The 22,674-nt window shown below is 41.3% G+C and overlaps 1 protein-coding gene across 1 annotated transcript in view; it reads left to right on the top strand.

Moving 5' to 3' along the window:
- LOC134575519 (gastrula zinc finger protein XlCGF48.2-like) overlaps nucleotides 1–22,674 on the top strand; it is a 38,674-nt gene that overhangs the window by 5,750 nt on the left and 10,250 nt on the right. The window contains exons 2-3 of the mRNA XM_063434819.1: nucleotides 1,971–2,159; nucleotides 2,264–2,339. Of these exons, the coding sequence (XP_063290889.1) occupies nucleotides 1,971–2,159; nucleotides 2,264–2,339 (265 nt within the window). The remainder of the gene's footprint in view (nucleotides 1–1,970; nucleotides 2,160–2,263; nucleotides 2,340–22,674) is intronic.

Below are 22,674 nucleotides of genomic sequence, written 5' to 3'. Positions count from 1 at the left end.
TTATATATGAAACATAACTTATTATGAATAAAAGTTTAAAAAAAAAAAAATTGGTAGTTCCGCCTGACATTTTAGCGGTAATATCATAATACAGTTAGCTTTTACTGCAAAAAAAGCACATACAGTTGCAAGAAAAACTATGTGAACCCTTTGGAATGATATGGATTTCTGCACAAATTGGTCATAAAATGTGATCTGATCATCATCTAAGTCACAACAATAGACAATCACAGTCTGCTTAAACTAATAACACACAAAGAATGAAATGTTACCATGTTTTTATTGAACACACCATGTAAACATTCACAGTGCAGGTGGAAAAAGTATGTGAACCCTTGGGTTTAATAACTGGTTGAACCTCCTTTGGCAGCAATAACTTCAACCAAACGTTTCCTGTAGTTGCAGATCAGACGTGCACAACGGTCAGGAGTAATTCTTGACCATTCCTCTTTACAGAACTGTTTCAGTTCAGCAATATTCTTGGGATGTCTGGTGTGAATCGCTTTCTTGAGGTCATGCCACAGCATCTCAATCGGGTTAAGGTCAAGACTCTGACTGGGCCACTTCAGAAAGCGTATTTTCTTCTGTTTAAGCCATTCTGTTGTTGATTTACTTCTATGCTTTGGGTCATTGTCCTGCTGCAACACCCATCTTCTGTTGAGCTTCAGCTGGTAGACAGATGGCCTTAAGTTCTCCTGCAAAATATCTTGATAAACTTGGGAATTCATTTTTCCTTCGATGATAGCAATCCGTCCAGGCCCTGACTCAGCAAAGCAACCCCAAACCATGATGCCCCCACCACCATACTTCATAGTTGGGATAAAGTTTTGATGTTGGTGTGCTGTGCCTCTTTTTCGCCACACATAGTGTTGTGTGTTTCTTCCAAACAACTCAACTTTGGTTTCATCTGTCCACAGAATATTTTGCCAGTACTGCTGTGGAACATCCAGGTGCTCTTGTGCAAACTGTAAACGTGCAGCAATGTTTTGTTTGGACAGCAGTGGCTTCCTCTGTGGTATCCTCCCATGAAATCCATTCTTGTTTGGTGTTTTACGTATTGTAGCTTTGCTAACAGGGATGTTAGCATTTGCCAGTGACTTTTGTAAGTCTTTAGCTGACACTCTAGGATTCTTCTTCACCTCATTGAGCAGTCTGCGCTGTGCTCTTGCAGTCATCTTGACAGGACGGCCACTCCTAGGGAGAGTAGCAGCAGTGCTGAACTTTCTCCATTTATAGACAATTTGTCTTACCGTGGACTGATGAACAGCAAGGCTTTTGGAGATACCTTTATAACCCTTTCCAGCTTTATGCAAGTCAACAATGTATTTAAAGTCTACGTGTAAACTTATGTAGTTATTTATGTAATTATATATATATATGTGTGTGTGTATATATATATATATATATATATGTCATTCTAAGTGTATTTTGTTACCTACCTCTATATATATATTAATAACAAAATACAGTTAGAATGAAATTACAAATGTGTATATATAATTTATTTTATTTTTAAATGTTTTATTTATTGTAATTATACGTGTGTGTATATATATATATATCTTATATATGTAACGTCATTCTAAGTGTATTTTAAAACTAATATGTGCTTATATTAACATTAAAATACACTATGTATGACGTTACACACATATATAGTATGTTTATATACATTTATTTTATTTTAAACTTTTTCTATTTATTTTTTTACACTAAACACCAGCAGGGGAACTCTCTGACATTTCAGACAGTCCCCCTGCTGGCAGATCCACAGCCAGCTATAGGGGGCCATGTGATCGCTCTTTGAGAGCGATTACATGATCCTCGGGGGCCTGATTTGCCGGGGAGGGCTGCCTGGGCTGTCAGGCAGTCCTCCCGAAGAGGATCACGGTGGAGGTTTATAAAGCCCATTATAATGGGGACGGCATAGTACGGCGTTAAGGGGTTAATACATGTTTCTTTATGTGTAGGATTACATTGTTGTGAAGAGATCTGACGATCCTACAATACAGAGAAGCAGTCCCTGTGTGTTAAGAGGATCCTGCCAGACCCAGGGCTCCAGCACGGTGTGTCCACCTCACTCACTGATACATGAGGGAAACAACGAGCAGAACATCCTGGAACTGACCAATCAGATCATCCACCTGCTGACTGGAGAGGTGAGGCTGCTGGGAATGGGACATCATAGAGTAAAACCAAGGGATGTGTCTGGATGGTGACTGGATAAAGATGTTGGGATCTCACTGTCTGTTATTTCTTGTAGGTTTGGAAGCATTTAAAAGGGCAAAAGGAAACTTACAAGGAAGTGACGGAGAGTCACCACCCCCTCATCTCCTTGGGTGAGACAATGTTTAATCAGCAATGTGTTTGGTTATATAGCAGATATCATTCACTTAGATCATCAAACACCCGGTACACAGTGTGAGATCTGCAGTTATTACAGTTATTATTTGAAAACTGCAGGAACAAAATTATTTGGTTTATTATCTGTTATATGGATCACAGAGATGATGTTATACTAGTCACATGTGGTGGCCACTGAATGTTTGCAATTCCCATCCTCCAGGCAGCCACTAGAGGAGGACTTAACCATGCAAAGCAATTATTGCACTTTATAAAACCTGCAATAAATACACTTGCAAGGTTAAGGGTGATGGTAGTTGCACCCAGACCACTCCAATGGGCAGAAGTTTTCTGGGTGCCTGGAGTGTCCCTTTAATGTTGTTTAACTGTCACTGGAATCGCCAAAATTGTCTCTCGTCAGTGACAGACGACTATACTGGTAAACCAACAGACATAGGCACCATTAGCCTCCTGGCTAGATCTCGACATTTGCCCAATTGCAAACCCCTTGAATAATAGATAACAAGGTACATCCTCAAGTTATGTAAATGTTTTAGCATATATAAATAAAAAAATACCAAATTTGTTGTTTGCTCCAGTTTGAGATTTCTTACCAATCTCATTAAGCCCCTTATATATTTCAAGGTCTTGGCGAATAGACTAGCCCCCTTACTATCCTCCCAAATTAAAGACAACCAAACTGGATTAGTTCACGGACGACAGGGCCTAGACAACACCCGCAAACTAGCCCTAGTGCTGCGGCATATCCGAAGGCTGGCCCAGGCTGTCTGCTTCTCGCACTGGATGCAGAGAAGGCTTTTGACCGACTGGGCTGGCCCTTCCTGAGACAAGTGCCGCACTCGTACGGCTTCTCCCCTCATTAATAAATCAAATATTTGCTTTATACTCCCACCCAACTGCCCATGTGATGCAGGCGGGATTCCTATCAACTCCCTTTACTGTAACAAAAGGAACAAGACGGTGGTGCCCTTATCCCCTCTGCTCTTTTGTATTGGCACTCGAACCCTTACTAGAATCTATAAGGACCCATCCCAACATTGCTGGAGTGCGAATTGGGCAGAAGGAACTAAAGGTCAGTGCTTTTGCAGATGACATCCTACTATACATCACAAAACCACAAGAGTCCCTACTCCGATTAATGGATCTAATCCAACAGTATGGAACAGTTTCCTACTATTCTCTTAACACCTCTAAATCGCAGGCTAAGTGTGTAGGTATTCCCATAAGAGTTAGTGAGTCTCTCCGACAAACTTACTCTTTTGAATGGCGGACGACTAGTATAAAATACCTTGGAATTATGTTAACAAAAATTGTTGCAGACCTGTATTCCCCAAACTATATATCAAATTGTGGAACGACTGTAGGCACCTGCTCCATAGGTGGAGACCTCTGTTCCTCACATGTGTGGAGAGAATGGCTGCTTTTAAGATGTCCATTATACCATGGTTGCAATACCTCTTCCATACATTACCAATTCCGCTCCGAACGCTTACTTCGAAACGATTCAAACAGAACTAATCAAATTTGTTTCGGCTGGTGAGAGATCACGGTTGGCAACAAAACTAGTGCAAGCTCCTAAGTTTCAAGGAGGTCTCGCTACAATATACACAAATACTACCATGCATCATTGTTAGCTGCAGCTATACCACACCTAATAGCAGCAGCGCCCCCCCCCAGTAGGCTCAGCTAGAACAACACAGCATACTTCCTCACGAGGTCCACAATCTCATCTGGCTTCCTGAACATTTGCGCCCAGCTGCTTCCTCACTTCCCCCCCTTAATTGCCTTGACACTTGTCAGTATATTTATATCGGCAGACATTTTGTGTTAAGACAGAAATGAAAACTGTATACTGCCAGTCACCCTCAGAACAGAGGTGACTCCATTTTGTATTACAAGGCTAAGATAGACACAAGATTTCCCTCTATCACTCTATTCATTCAAGTCTGAGCTAAGGAATGCCACTAATGTAAACCTTAAAAATAAAACCTGAGATAGGGCATGATTTCTCACAGCAAAAGGGGGATGGAATACTATCCACTTATAACTTACTATATTATATTAATCATATATAATTAGTATTATGTTAATAATATAGAATATTCATGGATATAATATAAATGAAGAAATATCATATTATTTACTAATGTTAGTAGAGTATAAATAATCTTAAACACAGTTTCACACAAGAAAACCAGACACCAATGACAGATAACACTAAGTAATTTCACTTTCTAAAAAAATAACGGAACATTACTAGTTCCATTGTAAGAAAAGGGTGAAATTACGGTTAGGAGGTGTCAATTCTAAAATTATGACAACAAATTTCAGACACCAAGATTGGTATAAGAGTGAACCAATGCTTTCAAGTGACATTTCTTTGATGGACGGCTATGCATAAAAAGATAATAAAGTTACGTCAAACGCATCACCAATTATAGTTAACCCATTATACAAAGAGGTAAATGGACAAGAATTTTTGGTGATGTAATTGCGCCACCTACTGACCAAAATCTAGATGATAGTCTGTAGGGAAGACACACCCACAGTTCCCTATTGGTCCTATCAACTAGTGACGTGCAGAGAGTTTTCCCCTTTAAAAAGTAAGGACAAAGGGAAGAGAGGGGATTCTCTCTTTGAAACAGATTCTGACTCTCAAACTCTCAGGGACTTACACATTCTGACTTGGACTGTACTCAAGAAACTCTCAACACTCTCTTGGACACCCCTAATTCTTACTATTACCTTGTCCAACTAACAACTTCAGAACTCTGAAAACTTTTATCTATTTCCATACAATTCTCTATACATCATACTTGCATTCGAAATTCCTGGGACATATCTACACATCTGATAGCAAATCTAACCTAACTGGTAATTTATGCTGGTTTTATTTAATTAAATTAATTTAATTTTTCCTAATCGCAGGAATATATATATCTGGATAAATCTTGGTCAGGTTTCAATTATTAGAAATCATAATTAGCTGAGGAATATATGGTTATAGAAATTCCATTCCTGCAGGTGGAATAAAGATAACGATATATTAACGGTAAATTTGTCAAATGTTAGCATACCAATTTTTTATCCAGAGGTATTGACTTGTTCTGATATAAGATCGTGAATCTTCTTTAGGAAAGTTAAAATTCTGCAAACGTAAAATCTGGTAGAATTATTCTTATTGGATGGACAGAGGAATGGTCAAATGATCTGGTATGAACATTACTTTAATTGTAAAATTGCAATATAATAGGATATCTTGCCTATGAGGATTGTAGCCAGCAATGGAAGTGTTAATTCAGTGCGATCCAAAGTTTTTATTGCTTTACGCTGCACTGCTAAGTTCTGTCTTCTTTGTGAAGTGATTTCTAAACAGTGTGCTGTCGTAAATCTTAAACTGTTGACAACTGGTTGCTTTTAGCTGTCTGTATTGTGTTGAAACCATTGCAATATTGTATACTTATGTTATACCTAATTATTCACTGATTGTCACGCATGTTACATATTATAATTATTTTTATTATTATTATTGTCACAATAAATTATATTTTTATAATTAATTTGTGATTACTGTGTGAAGTAAAAATTCTCTAGTGAAACTTCCTCTAGGATCTAAGAGAATTAAAATCGTGAGTAATTCTCAGCTTTCTATTATCATTAGTGCAGAATATATATAGTCAAAAATGATCTATATACAAGATAGGGCGCCACAATCACATAGATGTAATCATATTTACCACTCAAAAGATGAATCCATGTAAATGGGAGAGAAAGAGAAAAAATATATCATAGTATAGTATTTATTAACAAACAGAATAATATTTAAAAAAATGTAAATCACACTCATAAAAGAAGTGGCACAATTAGAAGTATTCCTAAATTGTGCAAGAAAGCATGTAAGCCACTCAAAGGGCTTAGTTCCCAGGTACAGCCTTTAATACCTCTCGGTTGACAGGCACCTCCTTAGATTTCCAATAGTTTGCTCTGTAGGAAGGTCCAAGTGATATTCTATTAATCGAGGTGAGGGCTGACAAACCTCTTCTGGGAACATACAGTGTTCATTCATCTGAATATAAGCTCACCTGCCATGTCAAGTGAGCTTATGTTTGTACCACACAGCTATGTTACATTGATGCCAGCCATCCCATGTTTGTCTCAACAGAAAAATTTGCCTTTTAGCTGATACCGGCAAGGTGATTTGTATGTGTTATAGTCCTATTCAGGGTATGTAGGGGTTTATAAAACACCCCTTCATGTCTCATTAGAGATGTTTAGCGATGTTTACACTTTGTCTGATACCAGCAAAGTTTATTGTATGTGTAGAAGCCCTATGAAGGGTTAAATGTGAAAGGGTTTATAAAATACCCCTTCCTATCTCATTGGAGATTCTTGGCTGAATTTAGAAGTTCAAAAATGGAACAAAAGTATTTTCAAACTGCAAAGTTATAGATAAACAGTGGTAAGACTAAAGCATAGCCCTGGATCATGCAGACGCACAGGTTAGATATATTTGAAGCAGAAACCCACTTCGAAGCATGAAGATTAGAGATGTCCCGAACTGTTCGCCGGCGAACATACCTTGTTCGCGGTCGCTGCGGCGGGCGAACATATGCAATGTTCGGTCCGCCCCCTATTCGTCATGGAGGTGGGAGGGTCTGCTGCTTATTGGCTGGAATGTGTCTGCTGACTGTGAGGTACAGGGTCAAAGTTTACTCAATGATGACGAATAGGGTGCAGACCGAACTATGTTCGCTGGCGAATAGTTCCTGGCGAACTGTTTGGGACATCTCTAATGAAGATACATGAGAAGTTGTGACCCTATAAAAACATAAAATGTAACATACAAATAGGGTCACAACTTTTCATGTACCTTCCTTCATACTTCGTACTGTTGTTCTGCTTCAAATGTATCTTGAGCTGGAGCTCCCCATCTCTGACCAATACCTTTGCCAGGTTTGCTTCCTAGCTGCCACAGGGAACCCTGGAACGTTTCAGCCCCTGTAGCTGAAGCTTGACTGTGGTCTCTTTAGAACTCTTCCACATGACCAGACTGCAGCTCTCTTCTTCCAGGCAGGTATTGTCTGCCTCTTCAGTTCCACAAGCCGGTATCAAAAGCTCTGCTTACAGTGATTGCTCCTGACTTTACAAAGACACTTGCAGTCCTCAGGTCTAGTTCTCTTTTTGACTTTTCTCAGGCTACAGGGATCATGCAGCCAGCCAACAGGTCTGAAGACTCTGTTACTGAAATCCCTAAAAATCCACATGGGACACTCCGTTCCATTTGGAACGAACATACAATAATTTATTTTGAACTAGGACCAGCCTTTGGGTACTAGTCCATAAACATGTGATGACAACCATAAAAATATAAACATACAAAAATAAGTCACCGTCACTGAGGATGGAAGACAGACACTGTGTGTGGGTACCCAGTTTCCTTTTGTGTTTTGGTCACCCTCTGCCCATTATTGGTGCAGGGTATGTTGAATGTATTGTGTGTCTGTGCCTCTCCCCCTCCCCCTTTTTCCTGTCCTATTGTTTCCCCAGCAGGGTGTTGTCCCAGGGACACTGCCAGACCCGTTTAAGCAAGCTGCTTTGACCCTCCTCCATCTCCCATCAGCCCTTGCTATTGTCTGACACCACCTTTCCTTGTACTATAGTGCTCTATTCACCCTATTGTATGTAAATTAGGCGGTTGAGGGCTCAAAATATGTGTGCTATGTGTATTAACCCCTTAAGGACACATGACGGATCTATTCGGTCATGATTCCTTTTTATTTCAGAAGTTGTGTCCTTAAGGGGTTAAAGTTGGTTGTTGTTGTTTTAACCTTCACCAAGTGTCGTCTGGTGTTTGGACCAGGGTGGAAAAGGCCGTCCGTGATCCCTGTCCAGCCTCGGTGACTGGGTCTGAAGTGCTCTAGGGTCCCTGATAGGTACGAGGAAGCAGACTAGGCAGAGGTAAGTCTGCTTCCTTGTACCTATCAAGGACCCTGCAACATAATAACCTCTCAAATATATAACACAATTAAAAATTTCAAAATTGCAGAGGGGGTTTCTACAAAGTTCCACCAAAAGAAGGCAATAGAGAGCCTGAAAAAAATAAACTTTTAAAACAAGGATGTCCCAACTTAAAAATCCAAACCGGGGGGGAGGGGGGGAGTAGTCCAAATGGCCCCCATGTACCTGCCTCCCCAAAGCAGAACCTCATTCCAGATCATAGTCAGTGAGAAGAAGGCTGACCTGTGGTCCTCTCCAAGTACCAATGTAACGGGGGATTCCGTTACATATCTAACCTGTGTCTCTGCATGATCCAGGGCTATGCTTAAGTCTTCAGTTTATATAAGTCTACCAGTTGATCTAGTAAAACACAAGTGGAGAGCAAAACCTGGGATAACAATGACAACTTTATTATTCCTTAACCATTTGTGATGGAATTATTCCATCATGAATGTCCTATGTATTCCGTCATGGATGCCCTAGATCCTATTTCAAGCCTGTGCGCCTCCCGAACAAGGACCAGCCCTATGCCCCATTAGAACGTTCCCACTTGCAAAATAGGTGTGAAACCGCAAGAGAAGTAATTAATGAGTGCTTACCTGGGTGGTCGCCAGGGGGAGCATTTCACTGGGTAACCACCAGGGGGAGCGTTCGAATCCCGAAGAGGGATGCTTTCCTTGCGGGGGCTTTCCACCGTGACTACAGGGACGGGTCCCTGATGTTGGTGGGATAACTTCTGGGGTACTGGTGGTCCGTGTCACCCTAATCTACTCCTAAAGGAGCCATAATCACTGGCAAAGAGCGCTCCCCCCGGGGTCTGCCTCAGCGGGAGAGGCTTGAGTCCGAGCGGGGACCCTGGGGCTGTGAGTCGGCTTCACAGCCGCAGAGTCCCCGCTGGGTGCCTGGAAGTCCGTGATGACCAATGGGAGAAGGCGCTGGGTTTGTGCCATTCTCCTGGTTGGTCGACACGAGGAAGCGCTGATTGGTCGCTGCGGGGCGCAGAGAAGGAGCGCTTTCCAAACGGGGTTTCGTGCCCTTTCTTCGGATTGGGCAGCGAAACTCCTTTCTTCCCCAAGCCCTGATTGGTGTGATTTGGTTTGCACCCTTGCAGCTGATTGGTTGTTGCTTGGTTTAAGCGCGAAGTTTGAATTCACCGGACTAAACCAAGCAAGTTTAAGTTTAACAAGTTTAGCAAGTGTAACCCTATTATATAAATAAATAACTGAAAAAAATATAAACAGAAAAAAATAATAAATAATAGAGGTTCAATGATCCATTGGGAATCAGTGGTAGCCAGAAGCTTAAGTCAAATACTGCAAGAAGTAGATACAAAATAACAGCAAATGTAACCGCTAGCTGAAAGTCACATATGTTGCTAGTCTAATGAACCAGGAGGGGAGACTGGTTCCACCAATGTGAATGATATAAACCAGGCATTCTTCTCTGTCCAAAAAACATTACCAAAAACAATTGAGGAGTTTTGGGGAATTAGCTAGCCTCAGAAATTATATAGATCAGAAAATGGTACCTAGAGGCTTAAGACCAGACATTTTATTACCGGATAAGGTCAAAACGGAGGAGCAAATAGCTGAATGGAACTCAGTATTGCTGGGTTGTTCATTTAAGATTATGCAATTCCTAATTAATCTAGAACAGGCACATCTCGATTCCACAAATATAAACCTGGAAAAGGAGATTGAGGTTTGGGGCTATGGAAACTAGATTGCAAAAAATCTTGACAATGTTCGAAAAAATATCAGACAGAAAAACATTATAAATTTCAACGAGATACAAGGGACTTCCAAGGACATAATATCTTTAAAAACAAACGCAGGACAGTTTACAGAAACACAGATGATAGGAACTATTCCTCATCTGAGGAAACTGAAGGCGAGAGGAGGTGTATATTGAAAAATACAGAAAAAAAAGGATCTCCTTTATCAATCCATCAGAAAAGACCTAATAGAAATCAGGAGACATTTCCCCCTCAGCCCCCCAATGGATAGGACTCCCACTACATCATAATCCCTACCTCTCAGCACTTCTTCATATTTTAGACCAGGAGTGGCCTTGTCCACAAAGGGAACAATTGAGAGACAGACGAAAGTGGGGCTACAAAACCAACAGAAACAACCACTAACAAACTACAGTACAAATTAAAATAAAGTAATTAATCTATCTGACTTTAACCCCTTAAGGACCACACTTCTGGAATAAAAGGGAACCATGACATGTCACACACGTCATGTGTCCTTAAGGGGTTAAACTTCAATCACAACACATACCGTAGATAGACTAAACAAAGGTCTTTCCTTTGTACCTACTCCATCTACTAACTCTCTTAATTGGGCTAAAGATCTAAATTTGTTTGGTCATAAATTGGCCCTTCATGCGTATCATGTTAGAAAAAGACCATAAGACCCTACAGGACATGGGACTATCACCATAAGACTCTGCTATTTCATACACTTGTAAATCTAATATCAGAACAGGAGGAGCAACCCCTAACAGATTTTAAACCACAAAGTTGGTTTACCACTAACCTCAAGGAATTTTCTAATATTGATTTATTTATACATATGTGTACTAAGGAATTGGATGGGGCCTGTATAGGCTCCCTTTATAAGTCTAATCTTTCTTTTAATGAAAAGAAGGCCCTGAAAGAACTACAACATACACATAACATTGTCATTAAACCCTCAGATAAATGAGGGACATTGTTCTTTTAAATAAAGAAAAATACATCGACCTGCGTATGGTACACTGGAAGGACACTACTAACTATCAAGAACTATATGGGGATCCAACATCCAAATATCTGATAGAACTAAAAACATTAGTGCAACTCGCTCTCACAAATAAAATCATAACCACCAATGAATAGAAGTATATTGTTTCACCTAATAACACGACTATAGCAACATTTTACTGCCTTCCAAAGGTGCACAAGAGTTTGACAAAACCCCCAGGAAGACCCATAGTCTCGGGCAACCAGAGCCTAACAGAAAGGGCCAGCAAATTTGTAGACAAATTATTAGAGCCTATGGTATTCCAACTGGACTCACACATAAGGGATACTAAACAAACCCTTCTGACACTTGAAAATATCATGGTACCTCCGTATACATTACTGGCGAGTCTGGATGTGGTATCCCTTTATAACAACATACCTCATGACAAGGGAGTATTGGGTTGTGCTTATTTCCTAACAAAAACAGGTCACTATACCCCTTCAGAACAAACTTTCATTTTATCTCTGTTGGAGTTTGTACTAACATATAACTTATTTACCTTTAACGGAATATTACCTCCAAACAAAGGCCAACGCAATGGGTTTTTATATATCTATTTTTAGGCTGGTGCGAGGAGACTCTTGTGTACACAACATTAAAATCTAAATTCAAGGAATGCATTTACAGGTGGTGTAGATTTATAAACGACATCCTTATTCTATGGACTGGATCTATAACCCTTTTTGAGGAAATGGTAAATTAATTAAATCAAAATGATATTAACCTAAGCCTCACACATGTTATAGATGACAAAGAATTGATTTTTTTAGATCTTAAAATCAAGATAATGGAAGATGGTGAGATCATAACAAATCTGTATAGAAAACCTACAGCTACAAATAGCTTATTACACTGGCATAGCTATCACCCTAAATACCTGAAAACTAACATTCCCTATGGACAATATCTACGAGCCAAGCGTAATTGCTCAGAATCAGCAGACTTTGAGAAAGAAGCCAAGGATCTTAAATGGAGATACAAACAAATGTGGGGATATTTATGGGATAATAATATTAAACAGTCGCGAATTGCCAACTATTTCAATTCTCTTAGATCTTAGAAATCGTTATCATGTAAGTGATCATGTAAATGTATTCCATACAAATAAAATTTGTTTATAAAATTCGTTATAAAAATAGATATAATTTACTGTGACAAATAATAATAATATTAGGCAACATGCATGATAATAATCAGTTAATATTTAGTATAACATGAGTATGCAATACAATGGCTATGTTAAAACACGTTCCAATGGCTAACAGCATCAATTGTCAAGACAAGATTTATGAGGTACTTTAGACAGAAAGTAAAACTTCACACACAGTGCAGCGAAGAGTCGTAAAACCTTGGCTAACAGTTAACTGAGTAACCCTTTTGATGCTGGCTAGATTCTCCTAGGCATTTAATATCCTATTCTTATGTAATTTTCAAATAAAATAACATTTAAACCAGCTCATTAATCATTTCCTAGAACCACCCAATAAGAATAATCTACCAGATTCTATAAGCCAAATTTTAATTTGCCTAAAAAGATATCTTCTCTTATTAAGAGCAAATCAATGCACCTGGATAAAAACAACGGTATGCTAACACGTGATAATATCACACTAATATATAATTATTCTTAATTCCACCTGCAGAATGGAATGTTTATAACTATATATTCTTTAGTTAACTAAGATTTCTAAATATTGAAATTTGACCGCGATTTATCCAGTCATATATCATGCTATTAGATTTTTAATTAATTTAGATTAATTAAATAAAACCAGCATAATTACCAGTTAAGTAGATGTTCTCATCAAGGGAAAATAACTCTCTAGAAGAGTGGGAATACCAGGAGCTGGCTCGGTGACTAATGGCTAAAATACTACTAAATAGAGAATAAAAATATAAAAATATAAATATGTGGTACTATGCCTTTAAATCTGGAATAGACAAAGTATCCCTATAAATGTGCAAAAATGTGAACAAAGGTGCTATGAGTGGAGATCTCAAATAAACGTAATATCCCTTTAAATGTGCAAAAATACAAAGAGAATGCTGCTATACCTTTAAATATCCTTTAAGAATGTGCAAACATGCAAAGCGGTGCTATATAGGGGGGTGATAAATAGAAAAAAAATTATATATATATATATATATATATATATATATATATAAATAAATACAAAAAGGTAAAAATGAGAGACCAGATTCTCTGCTGGATGACCAACAAATATGTATGAAACTGGTGTCTATATCCCAAACAACATGAGGGATAAATGATACCTGTTGCAAATAATATACTTTGTAAAAGATAGAAGTAACAAATAAGCTATACAGTACAAGGAACTGTTAGCTTTAGGCAATAAAAATGGAAACAATATATCGCTGGAAAACTGAAGCATAAAACTGGATCACTTCATATAAAAAATGCCAGTTTATTGAATATATTAAAATAACTTGGAAAAAGTTAAATATGATAAAAATACAGGTCACACTAGATTCAGAAGTGCATTACCAGACTGATGCATAGAAAAATAACAGCAAGGACCTTCGGATTGTTAAGGATGGATACGGATTGTGATGATTCAATATACAGCTGCCGGTGAGGATGGCTTGTGTCTGTGAGCACGTCCCGAGCAGGAGCCTCACTTCAGGGGATGTGCAGGACAGATGCCTCCGGTGGCTGATGTTCTCATCAGATGAGTAGATAGTCCCAGGATTGGTTGTATGGAGGTGTGTATGTAATAGTGAAATATAGTGTTGCTTAGAAAGTAAGAGTAAAATTCTAAGTGTTTCTTGAGTTGGGTCCAAGAGAGTTTGAATGTTAGTCCCAGAGTGAATATCTGTCATGGATCTCTCTGCACGTCTGAATCTGAAAGCCCAAATTCCAACTTTAACTTCAACTCTTCCAACTCTCTCTCTTTTTCCCTTTGTCCTAACTTTTAAAGGGCCAGACTCTCTGTACGTCATTACTTGATGATGCCAATAGGAAACTGAAGGTGTGGTTCAACCTGCAGATTACAATTTAGGTATTTGGTCCATAGAGGGCAGTCTCGCCTCACTAAACCTTCCTATCCAGGAAACAGTTAACTTTTCCTGATGACGATTTTGATGTCATTTGGCTTATCTATATGACTACCTATAACTTAAATTTGATGTCAGTTCAAAGCGTTTCTTTGGATTTTCTCTAGACAGTGCGTCGACAATTTCTGTTGTAATTTCTAAAATTGACAGTTAAACTTAATTTCAACCCTTCTTACAATGGGACCTTGTAAAATGTAGAAAGTCAAATTAATTACTAATCTTCTCTGTCACTAATGTCTGCGTTTAGAATTATTTCTATTCCATTAACACTTAGACATGGCATTCCATCCCCATTCATTGCTTATCACTTGGCTTGTTTATATAATGCATTCCTTAGTTCAGGCTAGTTACAGAAATTGTATGTGTCTTTGTTAGCTTGTAGAAAGCAAAATGGAGTCTGCTCTGTTCTGAGTGACTCTGACAATATACACTTTTAATTTCTATCATAGCACAAAATGTCTGCCGATATAAATATCCTGACACAACTGGGGTATCCCAATAAAGTCCTGAAGAAGGCCTACCAAAGAGCAAAAACTTTAGATCGATCAGAAAGCCTTCATAGGCCTGCACGCCCAAAACCAATTGAACAAGGACTTACCAGATTCATCGATACCTATGATAGGCATTGGGAAACGGCAGAAAAAACATATTTGCCGCAACTGGCCTATCCTTCGACATGATGCTTTACTCAATGACACTATCGTATCACATCCCTCCATGACATTTTGAAGAGCTCCAAATCTGGAAGATTTATTGACCCGTAGCCATCTTGAACCACCATGCACTTCTACCACTTGGCTCCAACCTACGAAGGGCCTTTACAAATGTGGACATTTCAAAGCTTGTAGAAAAGATACAATTTATCCAGGAGCTTTTACAATAAACAGAAGAGAATGCCTTATAGTTACACAATAAAATTCTAATTTCTAAAAATGAGGAAATTCTTAAAATGCAAATGTGTGTACTCAGGCAGACAAAGTTATACTCAGTATAAAATCACAGCATTATGTTTCATAGCAGCAAATAGTCCAAGTATAAATATATAAGTCCCAAATTGGATGAATAATATATACCAGTCTTTTAGAGTGTGTATCATAAACCACCTTTGATCTGCTGGATGAAATAGCAAGATCAACTGGGGTATTTATGAATTTATATACTTTCAATACAAGAAAGATCGAGTGCAAAAGTAGAAAATTAGTGATAATTCAAAAAAATAGATCCAAAATGTCAGTAAATAAACCAAAACATAAAAATGGAAATGAAAATAAAATAAGAGCTAATTAGTATTGCTGACTAACAGCCAAAGTGCTTAGTCTCTCACCGAAAAAAATCTGGGCTGACAGCCTGAAAGTGATAATTGTGGCTGTAGCAATCAAAGATAAAAAATATATTGTGTTAAAGTCGTGACAGGATCCGTGTATAATCCGTGTAATGCCAATAAAAGATAAAAACTTGTAGGTGAAAAATAGAGTGTTATTTTATTTAATTAAAAAAGGTAAATCATCTAAATATAGGTGAATAAAATATTATAGAACTGATCCAAAAAAGAAGAAAGCAAAATTGGCTAAATAACCTGACTGATGATACTGGATGGCTGTGGATGATATTCGTCTTCTACCAAGTGGGTGTTGCAGCAACCGGTGAGGACGGCGTCCGCAGTCTTGGTTAGTCCACCTCCGACCTCACATCGATAGGTGAGCCATCTCGGTGATGTTAGGCAGAAACAGTAGATAGCCAACAGATGCTTTCTCCAAACAGGCCTTAGTTCTCAAACCTTTCCAATGTGGATTGTAGCCTTACGCGTTTCAAAGGGTATTGCCCAATTTCATCAGAGGCATATCAGTACCTTGCTTAATACCAGTATATATATATCTACAAACCTACAAGTCAGTAATTGGCAATTTGCAAATCAGACATTTCAATCAAATGCGGAAAAAAATATACATAGATGAAATAAAGAAATAGCAATTTGCAAATAAGACATTTCAATCAAATGCGGAAAAAAACATACATAGATGAAATAAAGAAATAAAAAAATAAAAAAATTTAAATTTAGATATAACATAAAATAAAAATAAAAAGTATTAGGCATAAATAAATAAGAATAGAAATCAAAAATACATGATCAGCTTATAATAAGCCATAAACAGTGCAGGGATGCGATATATGTCATTTTATCACTAAGTGTAAATCACATATAAATATAATAGTGCAATGTAACACATCCCTGTGGCTCAGGAGAATAACATCAAAAGGACCTAGATGGAAACTTAATACTTATCTTCACTTCTTCTCTAATTAAACAGAATGGAAATAACATTCATATTATAATAATAATAATTAAGCATACCTTTTGGGGAACATCAAACTTAATAAATGGAATATAACATACATATTATGATAATATTAATTTAGACAGACCATATTAAAAAGACCATATTAAAAAGACCATATTAGAAAGACCATATTATAAAGACCATATTACAAAGACCATATTACAAAGACCATATTAAAAGGACAAATATCGATAGAAAATTGGCTGGTTAAGAAATATACGCACTGTTTATGGCTTATTATAAGCTGATCATGTATTTTTGATTTCTATTCTTATTTATTTATGCCTAATACTTTTTATTTTTATTTTATGTTATATCTAAATTTAAATTTTTTTATTTTTTTATTTCTTTATTTCATCTATGTATGTTTTTTTCCGCATTTGATTGAAATGTCTTATTTGCAAATTGCTATTTCTTTATTTCATCTATGTATATTTTTTTCCGCATTTGATTGAAATGTCTGATTTGCAAATTGCCAATTACTGACTTGTAGGTTTGTAGATATATATATACTGGTATTAAGCAAGGTACTGATATGCCTCTGATGAAATTGGGCAATACCCTTTGAAACGCGTAAGGCTACAATCCACATTGGAAAGGTTTGAGAACTAAGGCCTGTTTGGAGAAAGCATCTGTTGGCTATCTACTGTTTCTGCCTAACATCACCGAGATGGCTCACCTATCGATGTGAGGTCGGAGGTGGACTAACCAAGACTGCGGACGCCGTCCTCACCGGTTGCTGCAACACCCACTTGGTAGAAGACGAATATCATCCACAGCCATCCAGTATCATCAGTCAGGTTATTTTTTTTTTTTTGAAAATCTGTTTATTTATGATAGAGGAAGAGAGAGATTACAGAAAAGCTCGGCTCGCAGGCCAACAAAAAGTAGAAGTACACCTCGGTGGAGCCGGGTGTGTGTACTCCAAGATCGGCTGTATCAAGAGTATCATTGCATTTATAAAAGTTGAATTGCAAGACAAGTTTTCAAGTTTACATATAACTTTAGGTAAAAGCATAGGTAAGGTTGGATAGGTTTCTGAGTATGCTTATCGAGTGGCGTCAAACACCTGGACCTACATATACATTGTCGACTACGAAGCAACACTGTGCATTGTGCCAGAACCAGGCTGGGTGGCAGTTTGGAGGTGATGATGAGGTGTTGCATATGTGTCAGAGGGAGTATTAAGTGAGTAGGTGAGTGCGTATGGCTACGTATTTGACCGGGGCATTATGGCCGGCTATCTCCTGAGCGAGTACCCGTGTCACTCAGCTCAGGGTATCCGGGGTGATGTTGCTATCCATTGTTTCCGTTACGTTATTTTAGTGTCATTTATTTCAGTACGACTATGTATCTTGAGATGGGAAAGTAGAAAGGTAGAGATAGGATAAAGTAGAGTGGCTGTCGTAGTGGGCCCCCTCCAGGCTCCATGGAGCGCAGCCCGCGCCCACAGCAGCGCCACCGGCTCGGTGTAAGTGAGGTGCTTTTAAGTGGGTATCGTGTATTAAGCCCCGTGGGGTGTGTGCATGTGTGTGTCAGGTCGTCGGGACCGTGTCTGTTTTGCCAGTCCTGGGCGGCGCCCTTATTGCTGTGGATGTCCTGTCACTCACATAGTCAGTGGTGTGGAATGTTAATTGTCGTTTGAGTCACAGTTTTCCCCCTTGTACAGGGGGTCTATCGTCTGTTAGCTTGGTATGTGAACCATGGCTGCCACCGTTCCGCGTGCCTGGTTCCCCTACCCGCAAGGGACGCCTGTAGTGCTTCCGCCAGTTGTATGTCTCTGACCCTGTGTAACCATTCCTCAACCGTGGGGACCTCGGTCCGCTTCCAATACGTGGGTATGAGTGCTTTAGCCGCGTTCAGGAGGTGGCGTAGGATGGATTTCTTATAACCAGAGATAGATCGAGTGGTGATATGTAGTAGGGCCAGTTCCCTGGACCATTCCGTGTCGTCTCCCAGCATCGTTTTGATTTCAGATTCGATGTTGATCCAGTATGGGGTGATGAGTTGACAGTCCCACCAGATGTGCACTATCGTGCCCCTCTCCTCTTGACATCTCCAGCATGTGGGGGATGTTGTCGGGAATATCCTGTGTAGTGCCACTGGTGTTCTATACCACATGGATATTAACTTATAATTAACTTCCTGATAATGGGAGCTGGAGGAGCTCTTGTATTGCCAGAGGAGTGCCGTGTCCCACTGTGGTTGCGAGATCGGGCTCCCCATTTGTTGTTCCCATAGTCTCCTGAACGTGTTGTTTGTTGTGGTGCTTCCCACTAGCAGGTGCTGGTAAAGTAGTGATACTGCCTTGCCAAGCGTGTCTCCCCGGTGACATATTTCTTCAAACCACGTAAGATCTCTGTGGAGGCGTTCCTTATGTGGGAGAGACCCATAGTAGTGTGTAAGTTGTAAATAGCGGAGAGATGCCATAGGTGTATTAGGTCTATCGGCCAGTAACGTTCGGAGGGGTCGGACAGCGCCTCCCTGGAGGACCGTTCTGATCGGTATGTAATCTTGTTCTTCCAGGAATATCCATGCTTTGGCTGGAATGCCACCAGCAAGGTTAGGGTTGGGGACTATTGGGAGAAGGGGACTAGGGATCGGTGATACGTGCGTGTTTTTGCGCAGCGAGTCCCACGCCTGCAAAGTTTGTGCCGTCGGGGTTTCTATTCCTTTTCCCGTGCGACAACTTGTACCCCCTTGCCATACTGCTGCTTTAAGTGTGGCCGGTGAGTCCCCGTTGTTCAGGGTAACCCATTGCTTCGGGGAGTCAGCCACATGCCATTCCAGAATTCGTTGTAGGGTGGCGGCTTGATGGTAGCGTTTGAAGTCCGGGAGTGCCAGGCCACCTCTAAGTCTGGGTAGGCAGAGAATGTCGCAGCGTATTCTAGATCTCTCCCCTCTCCATACGTATCGGATCGTTGCGGATTTTAAGGTGGAAAAGAAAGTATTCGGTGGCGTCAGGGGTATTGTCTGGAACAGGTAGAGAAGTCTCGGGAGTACATTCATCTTTAGTACTGCGACCCTTCCGTGCCAGGTGATGTGTGGATACGCCCATTTGTCCAAATCTGAAGTAACCCGTCGCAGAATAGCGGCGAAATTGTGGCGATAAAGCTCCTGGGGGTTCGTGGTGATCCATATGCCAAGATATTTCATCCTCTCCGTACACCAACGAAATGGGAAGTTAGTTCCCAGTTCCTCGTATTCCTCCGGTCGAAAAGTGAGATTGAGCGCTTCACATTTGGAAAGGTTGAGTTTGAAACCCGAAATCTTTCCAAATTTTTCGAACTCGAGGAGTAAGCAGGGCAACGTGACACGTGGGTGGGAGATAAAAAAGAGGAGGTCATCCGCATATGCGGCTACCTTATGTTCCGTCCCCATCCAGGTGTATCCCGAGATGTCCGGGTGGTGGCGGATCGCGTGAAGCAGTGGTTCCAGGGTCATTGCAAATAGGAGCGGCGACAGAGGACATCCCTGTCTAGTACCGTTCCGAATCGCAAAGCTGGAAGTTAGGGCCCCATTCACTCGGACGGTAGCTTGTGGGTTATCGTATATGGCCGTGATCCATGCCAACATATTGTGTCCTAATCCCATGACCCGCAGGGTTTCCATCATGTACGACCAGTTGACACGGTCGAAAGCTTTTTCGGCGTCCGTGGAAAGAAGTAGGATTTTATCCTTTGTCTCCCGTGCCCTGTGCTGGATGGAGAATAGGCGTAGCGTACTATCTCGTGCCTCCCTCCCCGGTATAAATCCCGTCTGGTCTGCGTGGATCAGGCTCGGTAGTACCCGTTGCAGTCTAGTGGCCAGGATTTTTGTAAGCAGTTTTGTGTCCACGTTCAGCAGGGATATGGGTCGATAGCTGCCACATTGCTCTGGGTCCTTTCCCGGTTTGAGGAGGACCGTGATAGTAGCAGCCAGAGATTCCGCTCCAAAGCGTCTCCCGTCCGTAACGGTGTTAACGGCGGTGGTCAGCCGAGGCAGGAGGATTGAGGAGAAGAGTTTGTAATACCCCACAGAGAATCCGTCGGGGCCCGGTGCTTTGCCTGTTTTGGTGGACTTCAAGGCTGCGGCCATTTCTTCGGTGCTAATTGGTTCGTCCAACATATTCGCCGCTTCTGGAGTCACTCGGCTGTTTACATTGTCGTGTAGGTAGTCCTGCATGATCGTGTTGGGTTGGCGTCCCGATGTTGTATTGTCAGGGCCCGGGATATTGTAGAGGTCGCTATAGTAACGGCGGAATTCGTTGGCTATGTCTTCGGGGAATTGGGACAGTTTTCCGGACTGTAGGCGGATTTTGTGTATCCGCGTGCGAGGGGTGTCTCCTTTCAGGATGCGGGCGAGGTATTTGCCGCCCTTGTTGGCGTGAATGTAGAAGAAGTTCTTGGAATGTTGTAACGAGCGGTGGTATCGTTTCGTAAGGAGTTCCTTCAGGCGGTGCCGGGCTTCCGTCAGGTCCTGTTGGATCGAGGCTAGTGGGGTTTGCTTATGTTGAAGTTCTAGTCTCGTGATGGTCTGATATATAGTCTTCATTTCCTGCATGGTCGCTTTGCGGCGACGGGAGGCTATTTTTATAAGGATGCCACGTATGGTACTCTTGTGTGCTTCCCAAAGTGTGATTGGAGAGGTATCTGTCACGTCATTTTCCTGGAAGTAAAGGTCAAGGGCTTGTTTGATTTCAATTTCCACCGCGGGGTCTTGGAGCAAGGTTTCATTCAGGCGCCAGGTCCACTGTGCCGGTTTGAATAGCGGGGAGTCCAGCTCCACCGTGACCGGGCCGTGGTCCGACCATGTGGCGGGGCCGATCTCGGCCGACCTCAGTCGTGGCAATCCTTCCTGCTGAAGCAGGACGTAATCTATCCGCGCATAGCGGCAGTGGAGCGCGGAGTAGTGGGTGTAGTCTTTGACACCTGGATTGAGTGCTCTCCAACAGTCCACCAGTCCCAACTCACTCATTGACTTATGTATCGCACGAATGCTAGATAGCGGTAAGGAGCTATGTCCCGTCGACGTGTCCAGTTGAGGGTCCAGTGGGGTGTTAAGGTCGCCCCCCACAATCAGCGTACCCTCCGAGAATTCGCTCAGTTTGCTCATGGTTCTGCGCATAAAACGTGCCTGATTCTTATTGGGCACGTATATAGAAGCCAGGGTATAGAGTCTGTCTGCTATCGTGCCTTTTATGAAGAGAAACCTCCCCAGTTTGTCGGTTACTTTGTCCAGTTCCTGGAAGTCCAGGTCTGCTGCAAGGATAATGGCAACTCCCGCTTTACGGGCCGTGGGGTGGTTGTTGAAGATATTGTTGGGGTATTGCCGATTTCGAAGTTTAGGTGCAGATCCTTCGAGGAAGTGTGTTTCCTGGAGCATTGCTATGGAGGTCCGGTGTTTCCTCAGTTCCCGGAGTAAATGAGTGCGGCGTTCAGGCACGTTAAGGCCTCGGCAGTTGAGGGTCACCACACGAAGCGGAGCGTTGAGGTACGCCCGTGTTCTGTCGAGGTTTGGGCCAAGGCACGCGGAGGTTTCCGCCCTAGCCCCCATACCAGTCAATCAGAGTTCTCCGTATACTATCCAGCTGGTCCCTGATGGGCAGGCTGTCGTGTAGTTAATGGGGGTAGTAAGCTAAACGGCGCGTAGGTCTCGGCTATGCTGGGGATTCGTTCCGCGGGAAAGGTTGCTCTGAGTCGGTGTGCGCGTAGGGGTGTGGGGCGATGTACTTCGTCGGTGTCTAGTGAGGTCAGGGTGGGTAAGATAACGAGTATGGCGGGCCGCCTAGTGCGAGGGATGCGCCCCTAGAGCCAGGGAGGAGGCGACACAGGGACGCCAAAGTAAGAGTACAGAGTATAGAGAGTAGAAGGTGGGTATGTTAAAAAAATGGGGAGTTGAGTAAGTCCCCAAGTAGAGGTGACCCCGAGATGTGGGGTAAGGGAGGTGTTCACCTCAGTCCTCCTCTGAGAAGAGGAGGGGGTAACCGTGCGACGAGAGGAGATGCCCTGGATCACCCAGGTACCAGACCAGAGGGTGAGTCAGCGGGGGACTCCTTCGTCTAGGACTATGCACGGCTCGTGTTGGGGTCAGTGGTCCTATCTCGGTCCGTAGTGGACCAGGAGCAA

This window comes from Pelobates fuscus, chromosome 10 (genome assembly GCF_036172605.1).
Source record: "Pelobates fuscus isolate aPelFus1 chromosome 10, aPelFus1.pri, whole genome shotgun sequence".
Lineage (NCBI taxonomy): Eukaryota > Metazoa > Chordata > Amphibia > Anura > Pelobatidae > Pelobates > Pelobates fuscus.
This window is presented reverse-complemented; position numbering and strand designations above follow the sequence as displayed.